General features: G+C 39.7%; 1 protein-coding gene across 30 annotated transcripts in view; it reads left to right on the forward strand.

Annotated features, from left to right (window-relative positions):
* The window catches only part of RAPGEF2 (Rap guanine nucleotide exchange factor 2), a 326588-nt gene that overhangs the window by 186431 nt on the left and 112724 nt on the right, over positions 1 to 27433 (forward strand). Inside the window, exon 1 of one of the 30 annotated variants that reach the window (XM_065597921.1) lies at positions 21657 to 21838. The exons of 24 other annotated variants lie outside the window; for them this stretch is intronic. In XM_065597921.1, coding sequence (XP_065453993.1) covers positions 21785 to 21838 — 54 coding nt within the window. In that variant the 5' untranslated portion in view covers positions 21657 to 21784. Of the gene's footprint in view, positions 1 to 21656; positions 21839 to 22056; positions 22703 to 27433 lie in introns of those variants that run through there. 5 more of the 30 variants (XM_065597920.1, XM_005299313.5, XM_065597919.1 and 2 more) reach the window with 5 other exon arrangements.

Genomic DNA, 27433 nt, shown 5'->3' on the forward strand with positions numbered 1-27433 from the left:
GTCTGGCTCTGTCAATCTGTTTTTTCACTTCAGCAGGTGGGTATTGTAGTTTTAAGAATGCTTGAGAGAGATCTTGTAGGTGCTTGTCTCTATCTGAGGGATTGGAGCAAATGCGGTTATATCTTAGAGCTTGGCTGTAGACAATGGATCGTGTGGTGTGTCCTGGATGGAAGCTGGAGGCATGGACAGTCTCTACGCAAAAGAATTAATGGACACAAATCTGACATCAGGAATCATAATACTCAAAAACCAGTGGGAGAACACTTTAACCTGTCTGGCCATTCAATGACAGACCTGCGGGTGGCTATCTTACAACAGAAAAACTTCAAAAACAGACTCCAACGGGAGACTGCTGAGCTGGAATTGATATGCAAACTAGATACAATCAACTCAGGATTGAATAAGGACTGGGAATGGCTGAGCCATTACAAACATTGAATCTATCTCCCCTTGTAAGTATTCTCACACTTCTTATCAAACTGTTTGTACTGGGCTAGCTTGATTATCACTTCAAAAAAATTTTTTCTCTTACTTAATTGGCACTCAATTCATTTGTGTATTTGAAGGTTTCTTCTTTTGGGATTATCAAAAGGGCTTCAGTGCTGTTTCTTACAAAGCTGTTAGGTGTGAAATAGCCTGTTGTGCTGAAATACCATCTTTTTGTAACAATAAAGATATATTTTTTTCTTTCTAGGAGCCCAGTCCTCCTGTCTTTTGAAATCAATGGTAAAACGCCCCATGACTTAGGTGGGGTAAAAATTGAGTCCTAACTGCACAGTAATAGTAGGGAAATTCATTCCAATGTTAACTACGGTAGTTCAATTTCTTACTAGAATGTGAGGGGGCATACTTCATCATTGATACAATATGTTAGTTTAATAGTCCTTCTGAATAGTCTTAAATATGAATGATCATATGAAATAAATCAGGATTCTGATCTTAAGTATGGCCCTTAAAAATTAATGTAGTTTTCTAGACAGTTTTTTTTTTTTTTTTTTTTTTTTTAAGAGGACCGGAATAGAACAGTGTAGGAGAGGTATTCTAGTAATAGCTTCAGATAGATTAATAAACTCTTGCATATTTAACTAACCAGAGTAATGCTTAAGGTTGATCTTAAAATGGGGATTTTGGTGTCTTTGCATGTATTATAGTCAGAGCTGGTTGCCTATAGTTAGGGATGCACAACAAAGCATTTTCCCTTATAATACTTTATTTTTGGTGGCTTATAACTTTGCCAAACTTTAACCATTTGGGCTGAAATTTTTCATGCTTTGTATTTGCTTGAGATTTTTAAAAAAACTTCAGCAAAAACAGCCATTTCCATTAATAAGATGAGGGAAAATTAGATAGGTTTACCAAAGTAAAATTTTTCTGATCATTTTTGTAGGTGTTCTAGTGCCCATCTGCCAGAATTGGGACTGCTCTGTAATAATTTATGAAAACTGTTGATGTATGCTTAGTGTCTGAATATGTTGGTTTAGATTAATAGGGTCTGTAAGAAAACACAAGCAGACAGGAAAAAGAATGTCTCAAGATAAGCCACATGTTCACAAACACTTGAGGGTTCTTATGAGACAATGCCTGGACAGGAAAGGGCCTGTGAATACCCAAGAGGAAAGAGAATTGTAGCAGGGTTTAAAAAGGGACTCTCAAGAGGGGGGTTGGTTGGGGGAACTGAGCTGACAAAGGTACCTGCTGGGGTGTCTGAAGAAGTTGGGTGTTCCTAGGTTACCATCATGGAATAGTAAGCCTTTAGGTAAGATAGATATTCATATAGACTGCTTTTTTTTCTAAAATCCTTTTTTTCTACATGCTTTGTTCTCACTGCTAAAATAAACAATATTTTGGTTTTAGAAGATTGTTCTGTAAACTATGGTTTCAATCTCTTGAAAGGAAGACACTCATGTCCCAATCCCCAGGTGCAGGGTGTAAACAGCTAGTGTACAGGGCGCTGTAGCCTAGGGTTTTGTCTAAGAGTGGGAGAATTGCAGAATTATAACCTGGAATAGGTAAAGGCATGAGGCCTGACACCTGAAGGGTTTGCACCCAGAGACCAGAAAGGGATAGAGGTGCAGCTGGGCCTGTAACCATGATGGTCTAGTACATCCATGATATGGAGCATGAACATAAGCCGGAGGTGGGGGGATAGTGCAAGGGTCAGACAGATATCTTTTGCTGTCCCCATGAAAATCTGTTCAGATTGGAACAAGTTGTAAGATTGAAAATTGCCATTTGAACATAATCAATAAAGCTTTTAGTAACTAGCTGCTGACAGTCTTTGGAAAAATTCCTAGTGCACTGAACATGCTCGTCAACCCACTGAGCTTGAGCTCCAGTTGTGATGGCCGCAGTGCGATTCCATTGGCCTATGGGAAGGAGTGGTGGGTAGGGAGTCATACATTCTAGTCTCTGCTCTTTCACTAAAGGTTTTTAATAATTATATAAACTTCTCATTCCTTATTAGTGAGCCAGCCCTTCTACCTCTTAGGCATTAGACAAATATCATTCCCTTCCTCTCCCTCAGTTTTGCAAATGAGAGTTCACACAAGGCCACTTTGAGCAGAGCTAGGAACAGATCAGAGTTTCTAAGTCTCATCCTCAGCAACACTTTCAGAATAAATAAATCAAACCTGTGTACTTTACTGTACTCTCTATAACCAGAACCACTCTCTTCCAAAGCCAGAAATAGAACCCAGGAATCCTGACATTCAACTGCTAGTCTAGCAAATTGTTTTGTAAACCAGTGGCTCTCAACCTTTCCAAACTACTGTACCCCTTTCAGGGTTACGCAAGGCAAATCAGACTCCTAAGTTTCACCTGACTTAAACTACTTGCTTACAAAATCAGACATAAAAATACACAAGTGTCACAGCACACTAATACTGAAAAATTGCTTACTTTGTTATTTTTATCATATAATTGTAAAATAAATCCACTGGAATATAAATATTGTACTTGCATTTCAGTGTATACTATATATAGTAATATAAACAAGTCATTGTCTGTCTGAAATTTTAGTTTATACTGACTTTGCTAGTGCTTTTGTTGTAGCCTGTTGTAAAGCTAGGCAAATATCGAGATGAATTGATGTACCCCAGGAGACCTTGGTGTACCCCGAGGGGTACGTTAACCCCTGGTTAAGAACTACTGGTGTAAACCACTGCCAAAATGTATGTTACATCTAGCCCTGTTTGTTGAGCCACATAGAAGATAACAGCCTAGAGGTTTGCTAAAGGTCCTGGGTTCAAGCACTTGTTAATGACCCCTGTGGTGTCAGTAGGAGTCTATGTGATGGAATCGGGTTTTTTTCTTTTTCTAAAGCCTAGGAAATCAAATACAGAAAACTACATTTAAAAACGTTATGGGTTGCACATTCAAGCATTCAGTGATTAGGGACACCAGGTTTAAGGTTGCCCGGGCAACCTTAATTTATCTGCCTTATGTGTATGCATTATGAAAGTCTTTAATTACATGATTATATACTATTTGTTCTGCGGGACTCCTGCTTCATTCAGCACACAGGATAGACTATGAATGAGGCCAAGGACCAAGGATGTTCTCTTGTATTTAATAAACTGGAATAGAACCCAGGAGAGCTGTGTTCTATTCCAGATTCTGCCATAGGCTTCCTATATGATATTAGGCAAGACATTTTAGTATGAAAAGAATAAGAGTTACATGACTGGCTGATCCAACTACACTGTAAATATCTCAAGCTTTTAAAAAAGTGAACAGTCTAAATGCTTGTGATGTTTGCTAATGTTTACTTAGTTCTCGAGCTTTGGGAATAGCACATACATGTAAAGTTTAAACAGGAGGAAAAGATTTGATGTATAATTGTATGGAAAAAATGTTTAAACTGGAGGTGTGGGTATTAACGGATTAGATAGATGTAGGGAATGGGGGTTATAGATGTATTGCTGCCCGTCTTAGGATGGATGGGGTTCCTGTGACATCCATGGGCACCTTCTAACACATTGAGTTTTGGAAGAGTTAAGGGAAGTGATGCCTCTTTAGATTAGCCCTGATTCCTGTCTTGAGGAGTCAAGGGCCTTTTTCTGCATTTAGCTAGGATTATATGGAATGAGGGAAAGTCCCTGTTCAGATCCCAGGGAAATGCCACCATCACCACACATAAAAAGAATAAAGGATCAGAATAAAAGAATAGCGGGATTAGAAAAGGGATATCCTAAAGGAACACTATGGCCAATTACAAAGAAAGCAAACTTAAAGAAATTAAAAATGCATTCACTTCTAATAGGTAAGAATGCAAAGCATATTCCTCAACAATGTAGACTTTATGGCACTGTAATATGCCTCTCTAATGCAATTACCTTGCTTTTAAACTCAAATGTTCTGTCTGCTAATTTCAGTGCTCCTTATTCTGTACAGTAAATTGATGCCAATGTAGTCATATACTTAAAGATGACTTTCCAATTTGATTTTTATATAATACTTCAGCCATTATCGTTTTGTATCAAAGTGAATCTAAGAACATGATTTGTCAGCCCACATGCACTTTATATCAATCACAAGAAATGAGGTTAGTATGAAAAGACCACTGTCAGTCTCTTCAAGACCCCAACAACTTCAATTTCATATTCCTCATAATCTTAACAAATTTCTAATATATTTTATTTATTCATTTATTTATTTATATATTTTAATATAGATTCTTTTACTAAAAATCCTTACATCAGGCGTGAGTGTTCATTCCAGAATGCTGATTTCATATGTGGTTCCTCCATTCTCACTGAGTTTATTTGCAGAAGATGAGTAAATACGTTGGCAGGGCTGTGCAGATGAAGCAAGAATACAGTGAGGGATTTGGGAAGGTGCAAGGGTAAAGAGAATATGGATCAGGAAAGTGTTATGTTCACAGCATACACACAGAAAAAAACATAATACTCTTGCTGGAAGGTTACAACATAACACTACTTTATTTCTTAGCATTCAGAGCTGTAATGCTCAAGAACCCCAAAACAAAGACAAAGCAAACTGCTCCCTGAAACAGACACAAACTCACCCCACCTTACTCTAGGCAGGTTCTCTGCAGACTGCTGCTAATCCCAGATCACACACTTCCTTACAGAGCCTCCTAGCATGCAAGCAGGACCGGGAAGACCACTGGGGAATTTAAAGTGATAGCTTACAATTTTAACAGTTTTCAGGGATTTAATGCCCACACTTTTGTACATGAATACATATTTGTATAAATGTCTATATAACATCTGAAACTTAAAAATTTAAAATGATTTAAAGGTTATGTCTATTTGCAAAGGAGTGAGGGTTGGTCTATAATGCTGTAGAACCTTCCGGGTCTTTTAGCAGGAAGAATATTTATGCCTAGTAATTTTTTTTTTTTAAAGAATCAATATTTAATTTTAAAACATTCTTCTGTTTTTTCCTAACTTTTTAAATGACATTTCATGGTGATATCATCCTAAATTTGCAGAGATTGTCAAGATAAAATATATTCAATTTTCTCTAACATAAATAATCAAATGCTAAATGTGTATATATAATATTAAAATTACTTATTTCTGAAGTTTATGTATGTACTGTATAAGTGAGTGTGTATCTTTAAGAGTGAGACAAAAACGAGGAAATTCTGGGTTGCGATGCCATTCGCCCAGAAAGCAAAGGATTTCTGAGACTAGTACAGCTTTAACTAACCCTGCTTTGTCTAGAAATTGCAATACAATGGTCCTCTGTGGAGATGCCAAGGAACAATAGGTGAATATACATACATATATACAGGACTGTTCCATGTGTGCTGCAGTTTCCAGGAAATCATGGCCTGTTAGCCTCAGAATTGGTTAACAGGATATACTTCTGTCTTTTTACTATTTTAAGGTATTTCTGTTTTTTAATCAGGATGTAAAAATTATCATTTTTTTCCATAGAATATACAGGTGATGGATTAAATAGGTAATGTAAATCAGAATGTGTCTGTTAGAACAGAGATTGTTCTTTCTTCCTGTTAATGGCATGCAATTGCAAATTAATGCAAAGCAGTTCAGAATTGTATGCAGTGTGCTGTTTATCCAAGTTTCAGCTTCTGTCTGAGGATGTCTATTTTTGTATATTACATCATCTCTGCTGCAGAACTTGTGTATCCATTGGGATTTGCCATTCTTTCATTCCCCTTGGAAAGAGAGCTTGTACTGATGTCATAATTGGACCCATCTTTGGTTGCATTTGGAAATTCAAAGTAGAGTACTGTGTATCAAGTCATACAGCGTTTCAGGCAATTTAGGTGTCAGTAATAATACTGCCAGTTTGGGTTCTGTTTTCAATTTGTGAATATTGACAATGCTCTGTTTGTAAACATGTAAGAACTTTCTCAAGAAAAATATATATTTACTACAATAGGGATGAGTTTTTATCATCATTGGCTTCTGAGGTGGATTTCTTTTTTACTATTACAATGTATAATTTTGCCTAGCTGATGTGGGGCTATTGATGTAGCATTAAATGCTAGGTTTATCTTTAAAAGTAAAATGTATGCTCACTTTTTCAACAGAAAAATCAAGTTCTCATGCATAACTCTGGTTTCGTAAGCTGATCATTCCCAGTGAAAAAATAGCTAGAATTTCTGCTATTTATCTTTAGATGCAAGGAATATTTAAAAATTGTAATTGCAGTGTTTTCTTTTGTTGTTTTTAAACAACTAGTATGGAATCTCTACCTTCAGGTTAAGTTTCAGAGTAGCAGCCGTGTTAGTCTGTATTCGCAAAAAGAACAGGAGTACTTTGTGGCACCTTAGAGACTAACAAATTTATTAGAGCATAAGCTTTTGTGGGCTACAGCGCACTTCTTCGGATGCATATAGAAGAAGTGGGCTGTACCTCTGACTGACATAGCTATGTCTGTCTTTGTCTAAGGGCTTGTCTTCACTGCAGGGATAAGTTGACCTAAGATACGCTACTCCAGCTACGTGAATAATGTAGCTGGAGTCGACGTATCTTAGGTCGACTTACCCCCGGTGTCTTCACTGCACTGCATCGATGGGAGGAGCTCTCTGGTCAACTTCCCTTACTCTTCTCGGAAAGCTGGAGTACCAGGGTCGAGCAGAAAGTGCTCTGCTGTCGATTTAGCGGCTCTTCACTAGATTTGCTAAATCGATCCCTGCTGCATCGATTGCAGCAGTGACGCTCTCCCCGTAGTGAAGACCCAGCCCTAAGTTTTAAGTGTAGATCTTGGCTCAAGCTCAGCATGTGAAACTTTTCTTCCCAAGTTTCAAAGTTTTAACAACGGTTGAGAACAGTGGTGCCTTGCAGTACTTGCAACAGTCAAATACTTCAGAGGAAAATCAGAATTATCTAACTCTGTTGTGCCTAATGAGTATTAGCAGTTAATGGCAATACCTAAAGGGCTCAACTATGATCAGGGTCCTGTTTTGTTAGGTGCTGTGCAAACACATAGTGAGATGGTCCCTGAAGAATTCACAGTCTGAACTGGCAAGACACACAAAAGGCAGAAGGTGAAACAGAAGCACAGAGAGGTGATATAACTAGCCCGAGGTCAGCTAATAGATTAGTGGCTGAGCCAGGATCACAACCTAGAACTCCAGCTCCCAGTCAAATGCCCTGTCAAATACACTGCACTGTCACAAGCATATTCCATGTATTTGGGCTAAATATGCCAGTATTTCATGTGCTCCATTGCATTTTTTCTGGCTTTCTTGTTGTTATTCTGAAGGAATTATTTAAAAAGTTCATAAAAAATTAAACATAGGAAAATCCTTACAATCAACTGATTTGGTGCCAGTCGTCCAGAGCGTGTCTGACTTGAAGCAATGTAAAAGAAGTTGTCTCAGGTTTATTCAGGATGGATCCTTAAGGTTGTTGATAGCAGGATAGTTTATCATTTGTGATGAACTACTGCACGCAGTGAGTCCTTGCAGAACATGAATAGGAATTAGATTAATTTTAGTGGGATACAGTTGCATCTCTTTTATTTAGAAGGTCTACTTGATTAGAAGTGGTATTTAAGGGTGAATCACAGGTGTTCAAAAACACTTGTTTGTAAGATTCCAAAAGAGGAAATACAGCTGTTTAAACATGTAATTAGCATTGTATTTTAACAAAATTTTAAAGTCCTTAGGATGTCTGCAACTCGGAGAGCTGCTTCCTCTGGCTGAGTGACATCACATCTACTATTAAACATGGATACACGTTCCATTCTAAACCTTTGTTTCCTAACAGTCTTAACTTGGTAAAATTTTGGACAGAAATTCATCATGTCCACAAGTGCATATTTAGTGTAAGTGTTGAACAAAAATCCGTTACCATTTGAGTTATTTATCCATAAATAAAGATGTAAAGTAAAATTTTTGAGTGCCTAAGTCAGATTTGTAAATAAGATTTAGGCATTTTCAAAAATTTTACTTAATGTCCCCTTTAGGAGGGGAAAAAAAATTAAATCTACATATAGCTTTCAATGAAGAAATAGCCTTAGTGTAAAGAAATTGTTACAACAGAAATGTTGAGATTGAAAACTAAAATTAAAACGTTGTATTGCAGTGTGCATGGTCAGTACATTTTCAATTGCTTAGAACTTTATTTGTAAATCAAACTTCTACAAATATGTTGCAGGCACTTGTTATCAATGTGGACCAAGTCTATGACATGTATGAAGTTTGTAAACTTCACCCATGAGTATCAGAGCAGTAATAACTTCTAATTTTTCAAAAGGCTTATACGTATCTTGTACTACCACAAAATTAAAAATATTTCTCATTAATTTGTTGAAACTCATTTTAATCCATCTCTCTGAAGTGGGTTAAGATGACCACATAAAAAGAACAAAATATGGATTGTAGTTAAGGGTCAGGTGTAGCTATTTGTAGTAGTATATTTGAGTTACCTATGTTCATAGATTTCTGTTTTGCTTATCTAGAAATTGTCTTTTTTCTGGCTAAACTTTCAGAGAGATTCAATACAATTTTAGTGCTGCTTGGCACAAAACCAGCACAAGCAATAGTGCTGTCTATATCAATGGATATAGCGGAAATGTGAAAACTAGGGTATACAAAAATAATTTGATAAAATGCCAATTTATATTTTTAATTTTTATTATATCTCACTAGTTTTTTCACCTCCCCAAGTTACCTAGTGAGTTTTGAAAGATCTGGAAATATCCATGACAATAGAGGAAAGATACTTAAAGTTAGCATACCAGTAACCACACTGACAATAAATAACAGAAAACAAAATGGTGTAGAATTAAAATTAGACAATCACAATTTCTATGTTTGGTAGGACTAAGATTTTACTTGATTTTTTTTCACTGATAGATTATAGATTTTGCAAAGCATTTTAGTTTTCTTTTAAATAAGTTAAAATTGTTAATATAGCATAACTATATTTTCTTACTGATGTTTGAACCCATTGACCTTGTTACTGGAGGGGGCAATCTAGGGAAGAGCTGTCACCATTTGCCCTGCAACCCTGGATACCTTTACAATGTTCTGCTGGTGAAGCTCTCTGCCTGGTATGCTCATAACCAGCCTATGAGCAAGCAGGTCACACCCTGAAGCATCCGTGTGCTGAACACAGCTTCAGCAGCTCTTACCCCAGCAGCCTGTCTATAGCCCCACTCTTGCTTCCATCAGCCTTGTCTATGACTAGCAAGGTGATTCCAACGTATTCTGTCCTGAATTTTACCAAAACCATGTGCTCTGCAATGTCCAGCCCTCTCTTGGACAGTTCAGGGAAATAATAAGGTTAATTTGTTCCTCTAAAGAGACAAAAGTGCATTACAGCTTATTAACTTAACTGGGGTAACTACACCCTTCCATTTAAACACAACACTGAGTTGGTTGGGGTAGGTAATAAGAGTTTCAGATACCTCTCTTCTTAGCCAAAATCCTACTAGGCATACGCAAATGTTTGAAACAATGTCCCATTTACTAAAATTTGGGGTGAGAGAGAACAAGTCTCCAAGGATGACCAGAGACAACAAACACACTCTCCTTTCCCCACCTAATTCTGAAAGAACATTTTGGTAGCCCATAAGGTCATTTCCTCTCTGTCTTGGTGGTCTCAAATGGAAAGGTTGAAGTCTGAACTTTCTCAAAACCATCAGGCTCACAGTCATAAAGGAAGGCATCTTGTCTGGGTGGTGAGCCTATGGTGCCCAGTAATTAACACCAATACTCTGGTCCAAGGGAGCAGTGAAGAGCATAAATTGGCTAGAGTTCAGGGCAATCCACCTGGTTCTCAAAAATATCCTACTACTGTATCCTCATGACAACAGTCAACAGGGACAGCTGTAGTGTACATGAACAAGCAAGGAGGTACACAGCCATCCACGCTCAACAAGGACATTCTTATGCATGGGGTAGAGAAGAAGCTAAAATTCATTTGGGCACTTCCACATCTCTGGAGAACTCAATTCCATAGCAGGTAAATAGAAGACAAGATGAGGACCCAATGAAGTGGGTGTTCTATCCCATGTTCTTTCAAGCTAACAACATGGAGATTTGGGTCTCCGTTACTGAGCCTTCTCCCTTATCCTTCCGCCCAAAGAGGAAAGCCAAATTCTTTTCAAGACACAGAAATCAGGGTTCTCCAATCTTATAATGTCCTCTATCAGTCTTGGCCTCAGAGGGTCATGTATGCCTTCCTTCTCACACCACATACCCTGCTGTTTTTCACAGTTAGAAAGCAGGAGAAAGCACAGTAATCCTAGTATTTTTATGCTGTCATTGACTCCTTGTTTCCAATCTGATTAATACATTCTTGTAACTACTTTTCACCTACCAAGATGAGAGAACCTGGTAAATAACGGGATGACCTCATAGCCATCCAGACTCAAGAGACTCCAATTATCTGTTTGGCTATGGAAAGGAGACAGTTAAAACAACAAAGCTCTTCCTACACAGTAATTACTGACATCCAGAAAATAGCCATCCACTTCAGAATGAACTAGTCAAGGAAAGATTTCGTTATAGGTGCACAGAGCTAGTATAGAGAAGCAATCTGCTTGTATGGTGGAAGAAAATATTGCGAAGAAATAGTTTCTTTTTCAGAGGGGTTATTGTAAGATAATGGTGGAAGGGAAAATTATTTTTAAAACTCTAATCATTGTGTCTTTATGGCCAGAAATATAAATCCAAAATTATTATTACATTTTTAGTGTTTAACAGTAATAATAAAAACAGATCTATATTTCCTTTAAAACCAATAATGTTAATAATACAGTATTAAACTCTATCTAGATTTATGTAGATGGTAAAAATTTGCTTTTATGGAAAATGTATATAAAATTAAAATCAGAATACATGAAATTTTTACATAAATGACTGAATAGCATAGAGAATATATCAAATATGAATGGCATAGGTTTTAGATAATCTTTTAAAATAAAATTTTAGACAGTGGAACCATGATATATGAATTATAGGAGTGCAAAACAGTGAATGGAAAAAAGTTCACTAGTGCAAAAACACACTTATTTGGAATAAACCATATTTAAAAATAAAATACAAAAGTGTTTTTGCATGCTAAGTCTTTGTGGCAAGGTTTTGTCTAAAGTAGGTTTTTCTAGCTAAATTATAAATCCTGAAAATGGGACACAAACACTCATTACAAAGAGTGCCACAAGCAGTTCCACAGTTGCTTCATATTTTTGTTCTAAAGCAATTGTCAACTGTCAGAAATGAAGACTTGATGATGGTTTTAGAATACTTCTTGTATGCTTTGCACCTTGCTGATGTTTTGAGGAATATGACATGCAATGATAAGAATGTTTTCTCTACTAAAAACTGAGAGCTGAGTACACAAGGTGACAAATCGGTTTGTAATCAAAGGGAAGATTGGCAGACCACAATGCATCAAGCCCAGCTGAGGCACCAGTCTGACTGTACTCCGGCCTTGTCATTATATTAAAGATCCGGATTATAGATTCATCTGCAGTAATAGCTCAACATAAGGGCATTTGTTCAAACATTCTGTAACGTTAGTAAATGGGTTATCAAAATAGCAGACATTACAATGGAGTAAGTGTAGCTTTGGTGTTTCCAGGATATTAATTGATTACAATGAGCTTCATTAATTTAACAATGCCACTGCCTGTCTGTTTTAATCCTTTATGTTTTGGCTGAACTAATAACATTCTAACAAGAAAAACTCTGTGGTGAATTTGATAAATTGTTTGTTTAAGAGCAGGTTAGACAAACACCTGCCAGGAATGGTCTAGATAATTAGTCCTGCCTCGAGTGCAGGGGACTGGACTAAATGACCTCGAGAGGTCCCTTCCAGTTCTATGATTCTATTTATTCTCCTTTGAGTGATTGCTCATGTTGATTCCAAGTAGGTGCGTGTGCGCCACGTGGACAGTCACCGGAAGGTTTTTTCCCCTAGCAGTACCTGTCAGGTCAGCTGTGGAGCCCCCTGTGGCACCTTCATGGCAGTGTATATAGGTTTCTGTCGACCCGCTGCCTTTTCAGTTCCTTCTTACCGCCATTGGAGCAGCCCTCCCTTGCTAACAGCAAACGATCCCCTAGCGGACTTTTTCTCCGGGACATCCTGTTCCAACTCAGTTGGCACCATTGACTCCGGCCTCACGGGGAGGTCTGTCGCGTCTGGTTCTAGTGGACTCCCCAGTGTGGAAGTGTCAGGAGAAGGATATAAAACTTCTATCTACACCGGATGCATTTGAGGCGATTAGGGTCCTCATAGCAATGACAGCACAGTCCCCCGCATCTGCACCCGCAACGACACCAGCACTGCAAAGAGGCACCATGCCCTCTAGGTCGGAGTCTTTGTTGGACTTGGAGGTGGAGCCGTACACCTCTAGGCGAAGCTGGCACCGCTTAAGGCAGGAGGAAGGACACCTGCTACCCATGATGTCTTTACCTCTGCAGTGGCAGGCGCCGGCTCAGTGGCTCTTCTGAACCCCGTGGGCCTACTACCATGCCCAAGGGCCAGGGTCCAGATTCTTGTTGGTGGTTTCGAAGGCATGGGTCCCTCCATCATCGACATCGGTAGCCCGGGATCCTACGCTAGGGTAGGAGATGGGTATGCAGGTCGGCACAGAGTCTGATGTGGGACCTGGCACCGGGGCCGGTACCGAGATGGGCCCAGGCCTAGGAACCAGCACCGCTCAGGGTGTTTTGGCACAAGGGGATCCCTGCGAACCAGTGGCAGGAAGACCTGGTGCCCCTGGGGGCATCTTCCAAATCTTTCCCGGATGAAGCAGTGGCGGGCACTTGCACCACACTGCCTGCCATGGACAACAGGACACACCAAGAGTTGCTCAGGAGGGTGTCTCAAAACTTAAGCAAGTAGGCAGAGAAGGTCTCAGAGGAGACCGACCCTATGGTTGACACTCTGGACCCTGAACGTTCTTTGAGGCTGGCTTTGCCCTTCATGAAGACTGCCTATAATACCACTAAGGTGTTGTGGCAAACACCCGTCTCTCCACCCTGCCCCCATGGCGAAAGGGGTAGAGAGGAAATACTTTGTGCCCTAAGGGGTACGAGCACCTATGGACTCATCATCAGCCGGGTACTCTCGTAGTGAAGGCGGCCAACTAGGAAGAAAGGCAGGGACAACTGGGTCCGATTCATAAATCTAAAGAGGCGAAGAAGCTGGATCTCTTTGGTAGGAAGGTGTATTTTACCGGGGGCTCCAGCTTCGCATTGCCAACCAGCAGGCAGTCCTAAGTGGCTATAGCTATAATTCCTGGAACATGCTGTCCAAATTTCAGGAACTTCTGGCAGACTCCTACTTGGAGTTTGCGGCTGTCCTGGAGGAGGGCAGGGTTATTGTGAGGACCTCCTTAAAGGCCTCCCTGGACTTGGAGGACTCAGCAACCTGGATGATGGCAACTGTGATAGCCATGAGATCATGGTTCAAGTGTCGGGACTCCCATTTGAAATCCAACACACTATCCAGGACTTGCCTTTTGACTGTTCAGGACCCTTCTCGGAGCAAACAGACACTAGGCTCCACAGCCTGAAAGACTTGCATGCAACCCTGAAATCCCCTGGGGCTTCATACACCAGCTCCTCTCCCCCCCAGCTCCACCTAGGCAGGACTATAGTAGGAAGTGGTGCAGGAGTAATAGGTGGAGGCCCTCTGTCCTCCTCTAACCAGGACCAAGGCACAGTGACGCAGCCCTCAGCCTCCAAACCAAACTTTTGAAGGTATGCCCAGGGCAATGCACCAGTTCAGATCCTGGATCCTTCCCCTCCCTTTGTGAATCATCTATCCCATTTCTACCATGCCAGGGCTCAAATCACCTTGACCAATGGGTCTTGAGCACGGAAGAGTTGGGATATTCTCTCCAATTCTATTTCCTCCCTTTCCCTCTTCAGGGACCCTTCTTATGAGCAACTTCTAGTGCAGGAAGAGCAAACGCTTCTGCAATGCAGGGCAGTAGAGGCGGTCCCTCTGGAGTTCAGGGGCAGGGCCAGTATTTTCTAATCCCAAAGGCCCAGAGTGGGCTCAGGCCTATTTTAGACCTGTGAAACCTAAACAGATTCAGGAAGAAGTTGAAGTTCCGCATGGTCTCCCTAGTTTCCATTATTCCCTCCCTGGATTCGGGGGACTGGTATGATGCCCTTGACTTGAAGGACACATACTTTCATGTGTCCATAATCCCATCCCACAGGTGGTTCCTCCATTTCATGGGCAACAACACCCACTATCAGTTTACTGTCCTCCCCTTCGGCCTCTCGACAGCCCCCCGGGTGTTCTCCAAGTGCCTGGTGGTTGTGGCAGCCTTTTTGCGGAAGCAGCAAATGCAAGTATTTCGTACCTAGATGACTAGCTAATCAAGGGCCGCTCCTGGGCCCAAGTGAAGACCCACGTGAGCCTGGTGCGGACAACGTTCCACAAGCTCGGCCTTATTTTGAACGTGACAAAGTCAACCATAACCCCCACACAAAGGATAGATTTCCTTGGCGCTCTCCTAGACTCCAGTCAGGACAGGGAATTCCTCCCGGAATCTTGCTTCCTTGCCATGGGTGCCATCATAGAGGATCTCAGAATATTCCCCACTGTTGTGGTGCGAAATTGCCTGAAACTGCTTGGACATATGGCTGCTTGCATGTATGTGGTACAGCATGCCAGGCTGCGTCTCTGTTCCCTTCAGGCTTGGCTAGCCCGGAAATACAGGCCGAACAGAGACAACCTAGACAGATTGGTCACACTCACTCTTCGAGTCCTCAAGTTCCTCCAGCGGTGGCTTGGCCTGCAAGCAGTATGTGTGGGAATACACTTCTCTAGGGCTCAGCTATTGCTGTCCCTTGTCACAGATGCATCAGCGATGGGATGGGGGGGTGGAGGAGAGGAGGGGCACACCTAGGAAGACTCAGGACCAAAGGTCTCTGGTCCCAGGCAGAAAGTTCGCTGCACATCATCAGGGAGCTGTGTGCAGTTCGCCTTGCTTCCCAGACGTTTCAAACCCATCTACAGGGCAGATGCATATTGGTATTGGCAGAAAATACCACAGCAATGTTGTATATAAACAGATGGGATGGTGCTCGTTCCTCTCCCCTGTGTCAGGAAGCCCTCAGGCTGTGGAACTTCTGCATTGCCCACTCAATACATCTGGAGATATCATAACTCCCGGGCTCACAGAACAAAGTGGCTGATCACCTCAGCAGGTCCTTTCATGGCCATGAGTGGTCCCTCCTCCCAGATGTCGCGATCAACATCTTCCAAAGATGGGAATTTCCCCAGATAGATCTGTTCATGACACGGACAACAGGAAGTATCAGCAGTTCTGTTCCTTCCTGAATCACAGCTTGGGTTCGCCTTTCTTCTCCCTTGGAAAGGTCACCTGCTGTATGTATTCCTGCCCGTCCCGCTCGTTCACAAGTTGCTCTTGAAGGTCTGATGAGAGAGAGCATCAATAATCTTGATAGCACTAGCATGGCCACGTCAGCACTGGTTCACCATACTTCTAAACCTGTTGGTGGACATACCTATAGCTCTGCCCCTAGTCCCGGACTTGATCATGCAGGACTAGGGCCGCCTCTAGCATCCCAATCTAGAGTGTCTCCACCTCACTGCATGGAAATTCCACGGCTGAACCCATTAGATCTTGCATGCTCAGACTTGTTTATGGAGGTTCTTCTTGGCAACAGAAAGCCACCCACTCAAGCCACTTGTCTGGCTAAGTATCAGAGGGATAGCCGTGTTAGTCTGAATCTGTAAAAAGCAACAGAGGGTCCTGTGGCACCTTTAAGACTAATAGAAGTATTGGAACATAAGCTTTCGTGGGTGAATGCCCACTTCTTCAGATGCAAGTAATGGAAATTTCCAGAGGCAGGTATAAATCAGTATGGAGATAACGAGGTTAGTTCAATCAGGGAGGGTGAGGTGCTCTGCTAGCAGTTGAGGTGTGAACACCAAGGGAGGAGAAACTGCTTCTGTAGTTGGATAGCCATTGACAGTCTTTGTTTAATCCTGATCTGATGGTGTCAAATTTGCAAATGAACTGGAGCTCAGCAGTTTCTCTTTGGAGTCTGGTCCTGAAGTTTTTTTGCTGTAAGATGGCTACCTTTACATCTGCTATTGTATGGCCAGGGAGGTTGAAGTGTTCTCCTACAGGTTTTTTTATATTGCCATTCCTGATATCTGACTTGTGTCCATTTATCCTCTTGCGTAGTGACTGTCCAGTTTGGCCAATGTACATAGCAGAGGGGCATTACTGGCACATGTTGGCATATATAACATTGGTGGACGTGCAGGTGAATGAGTCGATGATGTTGTAGCTGATCTGGTTAGGTCCTGTGATGGTGTTGCTGGTGTAGATATGTGGGCAGAGTTGGCATCGAGGTTTGTTGCATGGGTTGGTTCCTGAGTTGGAGTTGTTATGGTGCGGTGCGTGGTTGCTGGTGAGAATATGCTTAAGGTTGGCGGGTTGTCTGTAGGTGAGGACTGGCCTGCCTCCCAAGGTCTGTGAAAGTGAGGGATCATTGTCCAGGATGGGTTGTAGATCACCAATGATGTGTTGGAGAGGTTTAAGCTGAGGACTGTAGGTGATGGCCAGTGGAGTTCTGTTGGTTTCTTTTTTGGGCCTGTCTTGTAGCAGGATGCTTCTGGGTACACGTCTGGCTTTGTTGATTTGTTTCTTTATTTCCTTGTGTGGGGAAAACTACGATACCCACACAAGGAAATAAAGAAACAAATCAACTCCTGAAGGTAGTTTAGCAATTTCACACGAATCAGGTAATTTTCTTCCAGTGTTCTTCCTAAGCCACATGCTAATAGCCAGGAACAGATGCTCTATTACCTATATGTCAGATGAGCGTTAGCCTTTTACATTGAGCGGACAAAGCCATTTTGGAAATTGACACAGCTCTTCATTGCGATCACTGAACAGATTAAGGGGCTCCCTGTGTCATCCCAAAGGATCTCTTCATAGTTCATGGCTTGTATCAAGGTGTACTACGACCTAGCAAAGATACTGTCCCCAGCAATAACAGCGCACTCCACAAGAGCGTGAGTTTTATCTGCAGCGTTCTTGGTGCAGGTTCGAATTCAAGACACCTGCAGGGTGGCAACATGGTTATCTATTCACACCTTTATCTCGCAGTACACTATCACTTAGCAGGTTAGAGACGATGCCATATTTGGCAGAGTGGTGCTGCAGTCTGTGACTTGGTAAACTCCAACCCCTTCCTCTGGGGGACTGCTTGGGAGTCACCTACTTGGAATCGATATGAGCAGTCACTCGAAGAAGAAAAAACGGTTACCTACCTTCCGTAACTGTTGTTATTTGAGATGTGTTGCTCCTGTCCATTCCAAGACCCACCTGCCTCACCTCTTTTGGAGTATCCAGCAAGAAGGAACAGAAGCAGCGGCAGATCGGCAGGGACCTATATACACCACCATGAAGGTGCAACTCCAGGGGCTCCACAGCCAGCCTGACGGATACCACTAGGGGAAAAACCTTCCGGCGACTATGCACTTGGTACGCACACATCTACTGGGAGTGGACATGAGCAACACATCTCAAAGAACAATGGTTACGAAAGGTACGTAACTGTTTTTTCAGTGAAGTTTTCTGAGTGTTTAGAGAAAAGTTGTGGGTAAATTTGAAGTAGTCACACAGGTGTTTATGTGAATTCTAAATCCACTACAGCATGTTAAAGGAAAAAGCCCTGTGTGTAGAGCCCTGCATGGATACAAAATGTGTATGCACAGCCTATCTGTGATCCGCAAACATTGTAGATATAAAGTGGATCTCCGCAGATTTGCAGGGCTCCTAAATATAAAATTTGGATCCACATCCATCCACAATCTGCAAACATGGTCCACGGATGTGGATATCTGCAGATATAAAGCGGATAGCCGCAGATTTGCAGGGCTCTACCTGTGTGGTATATGAGGCATTTAAACGTGTTCCTTATTGCAGCATTCAGAGCAAATTTCTTTTTTCCCCTCTGCTCCATTTTACTCCTATCAGCCATATCCTAGGAGACAAATTGTTGGGGAAGGTCAGGTGGGAGAGAGAAAAATGGTATAGAAATAGTTTGATATTCCTGTGGGCACCAGGAAATTTGTGTCCAACAAAACAGTTTTTTTAAAATTAGTTTTTAGACTTGTCCTTTGCCTTTCACTATATTAAAGAGGAAACATTTCCATGCATTCATTTAAGATGATGTACTACTATTGGGTGTTCTGCAGATTTTCAGAATGGGTGAAAAGGATAAAAAAAACAGGTATCTTGTTAAAGGGATATTCTATTCTAGATTCAGAAAATTTAGTGTGTTGATAATGTCTGTTCCTAACTAACAAGTCTCCTTTTCTTCCCACCCTTACCTGCATTGCATATTGTCCCTGACCTCATTTTCCATTCTTTCCACTTATCTCTTTCAAATTTCTCTGCAGAACGCAATTTTTCTAGGAGGACTGTAAAACTTGTGTTTGATGACAAAAGACTCATAACTTCCTCATGACAAAACAAAACACTAAGAACTAAACTTGTCTTGAATGTTGTTTTTGGCTCCCTTTCATCTTTAGCCATCATTTGAAAATTGTTATTAAAGCAAAGTTGGATTTTACTTAACTATTCATAATTATCTAAGAGAGGATACTTTCCAGTGTATGTGAACCTTTTAAGAGGTCCTTTAATGAATTCCAATTATATTTGAAATAGGATTTAAAACTTATAAAATGTTGTTTGGATTTCTGCCTTAATCATTTTATGTAAAGTGTAATTACGGGATTTTAATTATTTTGTTAAAAACAATTGTAGCTAAAATTGCTCCATATGAAAATGCTTTGAGATTCAGGAGATGGGTTTGGGGAAGGAGAGAAAGAAACAAGAGACTTGATATATCTTGTGTTTTATACATGTTGTTAAGCAACAAAGTAACTACCAAAGATAGTTATGCTCTGTACACGAAACAGTAAACAACTGGTTTATTAGTTTAAGTTACAGTGAGGGAGGTGACACGGGTTTTTGTCAAATTTAAGAGACGACAGTCTTATCGGGTTTGCGATTCATGGAAGTGTTAGCTACTGAAACCACTTCAGTAACTAAGTCTATTTGGCTAGGCTGTTATGTTTCCCTCCTTTTATAAAGTCAATCCTTTATTTTCTCATGTGAGAATGGAGATTTGCTGTTGGTGACAAGGTAATTTTCTGTAATTAAGATGGAGGGGGGTAGTATGGTTGTCTGAGAATTCCCTGTCTTTCTCCCGTCCTTCTAATTTTTTTGTTCAGTTAATATTTTTTTTTCTCTCAAAGGTTTTACCACAGATGGCTAGGCTGGACTCCTTTTGAGGACCATCAGTTTTGGTCCTAAGTCAGATAAACTATATGTGTACATGGGACTGTACTAATCTATAACTAGTTGTGGTGCATTGTTTCCCCACCGAGGCATGAAATGTTTTGCCTTGGCAGAGTTCCTGTCACCTACTAGCCAGGAGTTGAACCACTAAACTCATGTTCGTGCAGGGCACTAACCACAGGGCCACCAAGCCAAACTAGAAGTGTGTTTTAATTACTTTGACGAAAAGTAATATTTTTACTTTACTTCATTATCTTGTTTTACTTTTTATAAGTTTCATAAATTGGATAATTTACAGTCTCAGTGGGCAGAACTTCATTTACAAATGCTCATGCTCAGCATTTGCAAGAATGAAACTTAAATTTAACATTTTAAAATTCTTAATCATTTATTGAAGAATGTTAAGGTCATTTACAAAATACTATAAATACCCACGCTTTTTCCCTTTGCAGAAATTTGTTTATAAAACAGTTGTATCAAGAAGAACTTATGTAATTCAGCTTTAAAAGAACTGCTCTTATTATATATTAGAAAATCAAGGAGATGTGTGCTATATTAAACAGGCCCATAAAGGTAAATATATTCCCTTTAAAAAGGGCCAGATATGAAATAATTTTTCCCTAAAATAATGTTTTGAAAATAGACTGTGGCTCTTAGTTGCCTCAGAATCTTTCTTTATTAAACTTAATTTTCACTAAGTGTTTAGCCTAATTTGCCAGCAATCAGTGTCAGTACAGAAAACCATCACTATGTAGCAAGTCAGACTAATTAACATAGGGTGCGTTATTTTGGTAGAGACAGCTACAGAATACATGTTAATATGTTTCAGGATTCATCTTTCATGTGTGTTTATGCATGTTTAATAGCTTTTAGCTTCATAGACTACATATATATATATTTTATAAGAGCAGCAGCAAAAAAGTTCTTTGTTTAGTTCGTCAATGATGGTCTCTGATTGTAAATATGTAGCAGAGATCAAATTCTAGCAACATGACAGGTTAATGGTTGAGCAGCAGGTTCTATTTGTTGGCAATGGTTTGGTCTCCACTGTCATCAGTTTGTGACCCTCCAAAAATTTGTATTGTACACTGATGAAATTTATTTTATTGCTTGAGTATTTTCCCTGTTGCATTATAGCTTCTCTATAGCACGATGCTGTAGATATAAAACTGGAAGTAATGTGGTATCTATGGGAGTCTCTGGGTAAACTGTTCCATTTTAAAATGTAATTTTCATACAAGAAGTACATTATTGAAACTGTCAAAGTTAGTCTTTTTATATTGCCTGGATTGTTCACTCCATTGTTTTAATGGAAATTACTCAATCTCCGTATAGAAGTACCAAAAAGATTGGTATTGGTATTTGTGGAAATTCAGGACCTTACCTATACCAGTCCATAGATATTTGCAGTTGGAGTAGTGTTTAAACTGTTCAAAATCCATGAAAGCTTGTCAAGTGTGCTGTTTATAAATACTCAACAGAGATGTTTTACAGCTTTGCAGCAATTTTATGTTTGGGTGTGGGAAGGAGAAGGTGTTGTCTAACACATTTCTTTATCTTCACCTGGGTGAAGAATCATATTTAGTCTAGAGCTTGTGTTGAAGTAAGTCTTGCTCCTTATTCCCACCCTGTTTTCAGTTATACTCTTTTGGAGTGAGCTCTCAGTGGATTCCTTCCCTCTGGGACTTGCTTGACCTACAGAAGCTGATATAATACAGGCAAGAGCTTGTTACTTTATCTGACTTGTCCATCTCTACCTTAACGAGTGAAATGGTTTAAGTATTTGAGGGGGTGAGCCTCAAGGAATGTGTCTTCCATTTGAGTCGAAATTTCCATGTATAGAGGGAGAGGGAGGGAGAGAGAGAAATCGACTTACATCACTAGAACTGCATTGAGAGTGCCTGTCTGTGCAGGTTAAGAGACAGACTATAGTGTCTTTGCTTTCTGCAGGAAGCAGCAATGCCGTTTGTATCCTAAGAGGAATTTTTTATTTAGAAAAGGAAGCATTCTTTCTACCCAGGAAATGGCTTTCCTTGTGCGTTGCTATGCCAACTGCCTGCAGCCATGGTCTTCCAAAGTAAGCACAATAACGTAATTATATTGGCATATTACATTCAGACTGATGATTCTCTAGGTTTTTGTGTGTGTGACTGTGTTGTATTTCTGTTTCTGACTTTCGGTAGTAGACATGTTTGCCTTGAGTGTGAGGGTCAGACATCATGAAATTAAATGTCCATCAATGTCATGCTGCTAAGATTAATTGTGCAAACTTGGTTAGTTGAGTGGAACAGAGATCACTGGTCACCACTCTGTCAGCATCATTAGCAGCCAGGGAGGAGGTCCCTATGCACATGCTCTGCCCTGATTTTTTGGGGTGTGCTGTGTAGGGGTGTGTGTGTGTGTGTGTGTGAGTGTGATTGCAAATGAAACAGGTTTATTAACAATGCTTGGCTGGAGGCTGGTTCCGACAACCTGACTAAGATAATACTGTATTAAGCTTTTTTAAGGGAGTCTCTGTGCAGTCAGCCATTTTAGCTTTTTTTTTTTTCCTCCTTTTTCTTTTCCTCCCATTCTTCAGTCTCAGGGAATGATCTTGTTCACTTGGAAGAATGCTGGATGTTTAGGGCTTCATCAGACTCCTTACATCCTGACATGCTTAGACTTTCAGTGTTACAAAAATGGAGACGAACGCTGTTGTTTGGATTGCTTTTCTGTATTACAAGTGTGAGAGGTTTTTTGAGCTTAGTGGTAGTGACACTTTAAGCTCCAGCTTGGTTCCTCCCCCCTTCTTTTTGTAATTTAATGCTATAGAGGGTGACTTTCCATCCATGAAAAATTGGTACATGATGTGTAAATTCAGTTCAGCATATGTTTCTTCATTATGAAACCACTAGCGATCCCAGCTAACCATGGAGTTATGGGCCAGCAGGAGAAACATTCCGTAAGTATTGCAAATTCTGTTTGTTCTATCAATAACCTGTCACGGTTAACTGCTTTTAAATTGGAGCTGCTTCTTTTATTGCTGATCTGCTTTAGTGATTTCAGTTTTAATGGGGGCATTTGGGGGGAAAAAAAGTTGCACCTGTGACAATATTAAAATTTTTATTAAATGATTGTATGTCATACTGTTCTAGTTTGGAAAAGACATAAATCACTTGATTCTTTTAAATTGTTTAATTTTAAATTAAAAAATGTTAAGACAGCTGTTTTGGTTGAGGCTTATAAACATTCTGTTTCAACTTTTCACTTGTGTATTTCATAACTTTTCATCAGGTGTACACTGAGTGACCTATATTATAGAAGATGGTGGGGATAAGCTTGTTCAGTAGTGTGTAGTGCTAAAATGTGGTAGCTTTCTAGCCTGGGAGGATGCCTTAGTAACTAGTTTGGTAATATGTATAATATGATCATCCCACTAATTGCTTAAAAATGTAAAACCATTGGTGAAAATACTAGAGTGAACAAAAGCCATAAGTACTGGTGCTTTATAATTGATCCCATGAGTCAGCTACACTTTTGCCATGCTGTAATCCCATAGGCAACCACTCTTTGTTATTTGTGAGAACAGCAAATCTTATGAGTCTGAGTCTCAAGTGTCAAAAAATGTGAGTTGGTAGACTGTTCTTATAAAAGAAAAACCTTGGAAACTGTAATTAATTTTCTAACAGTTAATGCTGTTACTTAATACTTACAGTGTTATCAGTTTATGCAGTACAATTTTCAGTCTCTTCAGTAATTCAGAAAGGCTTTTACAGATAATGTGAATGTGTATAGACATGCACGTGTATGTAATGTAGTAGAATATACAGTACACAGAAATGGTGTACTGTGTATGAGACATTTAGAGATTAAAAGTACTGGAAGGATATGATGGGAGAAACTTTATATGGAAATATTTTATTCATACATTCAATGCAAGTAAGATGCAGTGACTTTGAAATGCATAGAAAAGCAGAAATTAATCTAGAAATGCCTCACAAAAAGTTGAATAGACTTCCATAACGTATGTAGCAGACATAGTGTGGAACCTCTTATTGAAAACTATATTGGTTCATGCTGTGAAGCTTGAATGTAATGAATTTAATGGCCTTGTTTCATTCTCCTTATAAGAGAGTTCACATTACCAAACTCTTGGCTGTTCATGGTGCACTAAAGAATTTGATACTAATGAAAAGATTGAAATATCATGGAGACTGAGCTACTTCTCTCTCTCAAATAAGTTCTACCAGGTCTGATTGAGGATGTTTGTAAGATTACAAATTGAATTGAAAATGATAAAGTTGTGTTTGGTGCTGGTGTTCACTTAGTTGTCATCTTCATTATTCTCATTCCTTCTACTTCTCCCTCTAAGAATGTTCTTTCAAGGCTTTAGATATGCTGTAGTAATAGAGTAAGAGTTTAAAGAAAATGCAGCAATTACTTGTGGGTCGTGGGGAAAAAAGGATAAACTTGTTGTTCTGCAAATCAAAATGTTTATAAATTGTGCCTCTTATACTCTAATATTATTTCAAATTAATGTAATCAAATAGATCAAGCATTTCACTGTAAGGAATATATTCTAGAAAATTGAAAATAGGAGTGAGAAATTAAACCCTCAAATGATACCTTGATAAATTAGAAAACCTAACCTAATAAGATCACCATATGCATGTAAAATGAGAAGAATCATATTTCATGACATAATCCTAGTACAAGGTTTTATATATATATAAATATATATGTATAAACAAAAGCAGTAGTTAAAATGAAAGCCTTGATGTAAGCTTAAGTCTGTCACATGTTCATAACATGAAAATTTCTTTTTTGGGTTGAAACTTTCAATGATTGTTCTCAGCTCAGAGGTGATTTCATTGGAAAACAGGAGGGAAAATCTCAAAACTGGTTAGTGAGTTATTGGTGGGGGAAGAACTTCAAAGTTTCAAGGCATACATTTTTTTTCTTGCTATTGTTAAAAAAATGCACATAGTTTTTGTTGGTAGGTGACAGGATCTGAGAGTAAAGGAAATATGAAAATGTTCTGATTTGAAAAATCACTGCTGAGCAGGCCCTGTTAGCATACGCCAAAATTTTATGTCTTATTAAAGAAGCCCTATCCCCTTTGTGACATCCTAGGGTACTCTTTCCCAGCTTGACCTGCCCGAACAATTTGCAAATGGCAGAGTGCAAGTGTCGCATCGATTCACAGGCTTTAGCTCTATGTGTAAGAATTTAAATTAGAGTATGTTTGCACTGCATTTTAAAAGCCAAGGCAGCAAGTCTCAGAGTCCAGGTCTACAGACTCAGGCTCACGCTATGGTGCTAAAGATAACTGTAGATATTTGGACTTGGGCTCCAATTTGCTGCTGCTAGTTTTAAAACTGTAAATATACCCTTAGTTCCTACCATTATAGTTACTTCTTTTCCAGATGTATTGTTGTTCTGTTGGCCCACTGCTGCAGAAAAATGTCTTGATACTGAAATTAATAGAAAACACAAAGCTTTACATTTGCCACTTCTGCCACAGTGAGTTATTAGAGAGGGTGATGTAATTTCTACATCTGTTGGTGAGAGAGACAAGCTTTTGAGCTACACAGATCTCTTCTTCATGTCTGGATATCTACACAGCAATTAGACACCTGCAGTGTGCCAGCTGACTCTGACTAAGGGGCCGTTTAATTGCAGTGTAGACTTCTGGGTTCAGGCTGGAGCCCTGGCTCTAGGACCCTGTGAGGTGGAGAGAGTCCCAGAGCTCGGGCTGCAGCCTGAGCCCGTTAGTCTATACTGCAGGGAAATAGTCCTACAGCCTAAGCCCCAGGAGCCAGAGTCAGCTGGCACAGGCCAGCTGCGGTTTTTCTTTGCAGTGTAAATATACGCCAAGTGTTACAGTTAAATGCAAAGTGGAACAGATTGTTTAGCATAAGAAGTTAGCACATATTCTAAGGGACCATTCAAGGTAGAGTGGCCCAGTAGCACCTCTAAGTCATAGAACAAAAAAAAGGGGGTAGCGGGTTACAGAATGTGGCAATAAGTCATAAATTCAGTGTGAGTATTCAGTCCATGATTTTTAGTGTCTATCAGAGTTATGAGTTCCATCTCCCAAGCTCGTCTTTTGAAAGTGTTTTGCAGGTTTTCCATTCCTGAAGAAGAGCTCTGTGTGGCTCAAAACCTTGTTCTCTCTCTTTCACCAACAGAAGTTGGGTCTCTTTAATATCCTGGGACCGACACTACAACTACACTGCATACATCAGTGAGTTATGAAAATTAAACGCCAGAACTAATCAAAATTAGGTGTGTACTACAAAGTCTGATTCAGATCACTTACATTCTAGAATGCATGAGCTTTTTATGTCTGTTTTTTTCTTTTAAAAAGCCAAGGAAATGCAAACCAATATTAATAATAATGCAATAATAATAGGTCAATGTTAAGATTATGTATTTAAACAAAAAGTCAAGGGATGCAGATGTTAAGGTTCTCATATAATGCTCATTTATCCATACTGTCTCCATATTGTATTTTGGAAATTAGTTACACATCTACTGTTAAACATAGTTTATGTAAATATATACAGCATGTACAATGTGAGTGATTTAAATGTCACTTTGAGAACCTTATCTTTTCCCTGTCTTTTTTTTTTTTTTAACTATGGAATGTTAACACTGTATTAACTAAATTCAAAAAGTCCATTCCTATCTTCCTTTGAAAACTGGGGTATGAAATAAGCATTATATTTATACGCTATTGTTCATGCATGATGACTAACTCATGAATTGCAGGATACACTGGAGTCGTGTGCACAATCGAGTTTAATGGATAAAAGTTATTGCTTTGAAATACAATGTAGTAATGATGGGCATGTTTCACTGGCAGATTAGCTCAATTGTTTTCTCCTTATATGATTGTGTAGCCATTACAATCATATGAAGTGCATGGTTTAAACTGGTGGGCTACTGGCAGAGTGTTGTGCGGTCCTCAGCTCTGCATTGGACTCACCTCATTCTTTTGGTCCACCAGAACATGGATCTGATAATCCTAATATGGGGTATTATGGGTTATTTTTTACAGGAATGAGAGTGAGCTGTTGAGTCAGGGGATGAGAAAAGTCTTTTAGTCAGCATTGTGTCAATTGATCATTTTTATTTCCTATTCTAATTTTGTACATTCTTTTAAGACTATGGGTTAGTACATATATTAATCGGATATAAACACAAAACCAAGCAGAGGAAATTGAGACCTTTCTTTTTGGTTCTGGAGGAGAAATGACTATTCATACATTCACTTTTCTGGAAACAAGATGTATGTAATACATGAGTGATGTAGTATGAGATGGAGGGGAGAGGACAAGAATAATTGTAGTATAATCATGTGGTCACTTGGATTAGCTATTACCGGAACATTAAAAAAATTCAGTAAAGTCCACTATTGTTTTCTGCTGCACAGCGTAGCTATCACTGTTGGTTGATATTAGCTCATCTCAATGAAATACGCATTGGGGCTTGCTGTGGATATTTTTGTATATTTGACATCTCTTATTTACCACCACAAACTGAACAATGCATCCAGATTGGATGGTCCCATCCACTTATTCTTATCCATGTCTTACATTCACTTTGAAGTAGTCTCTCTCTTAAGGCCAATGAAATTAGTCTTGGATTTAGCTAGGGGGCAGTTTCCTCCTCCACATTCCTGGGAGGC

The sequence above is a fragment of the Chrysemys picta genome, chromosome 5 (assembly GCF_011386835.1).
Source record: "Chrysemys picta bellii isolate R12L10 chromosome 5, ASM1138683v2, whole genome shotgun sequence".
In the NCBI taxonomy this organism is placed as follows: Eukaryota; Metazoa; Chordata; order Testudines; family Emydidae; genus Chrysemys; species Chrysemys picta.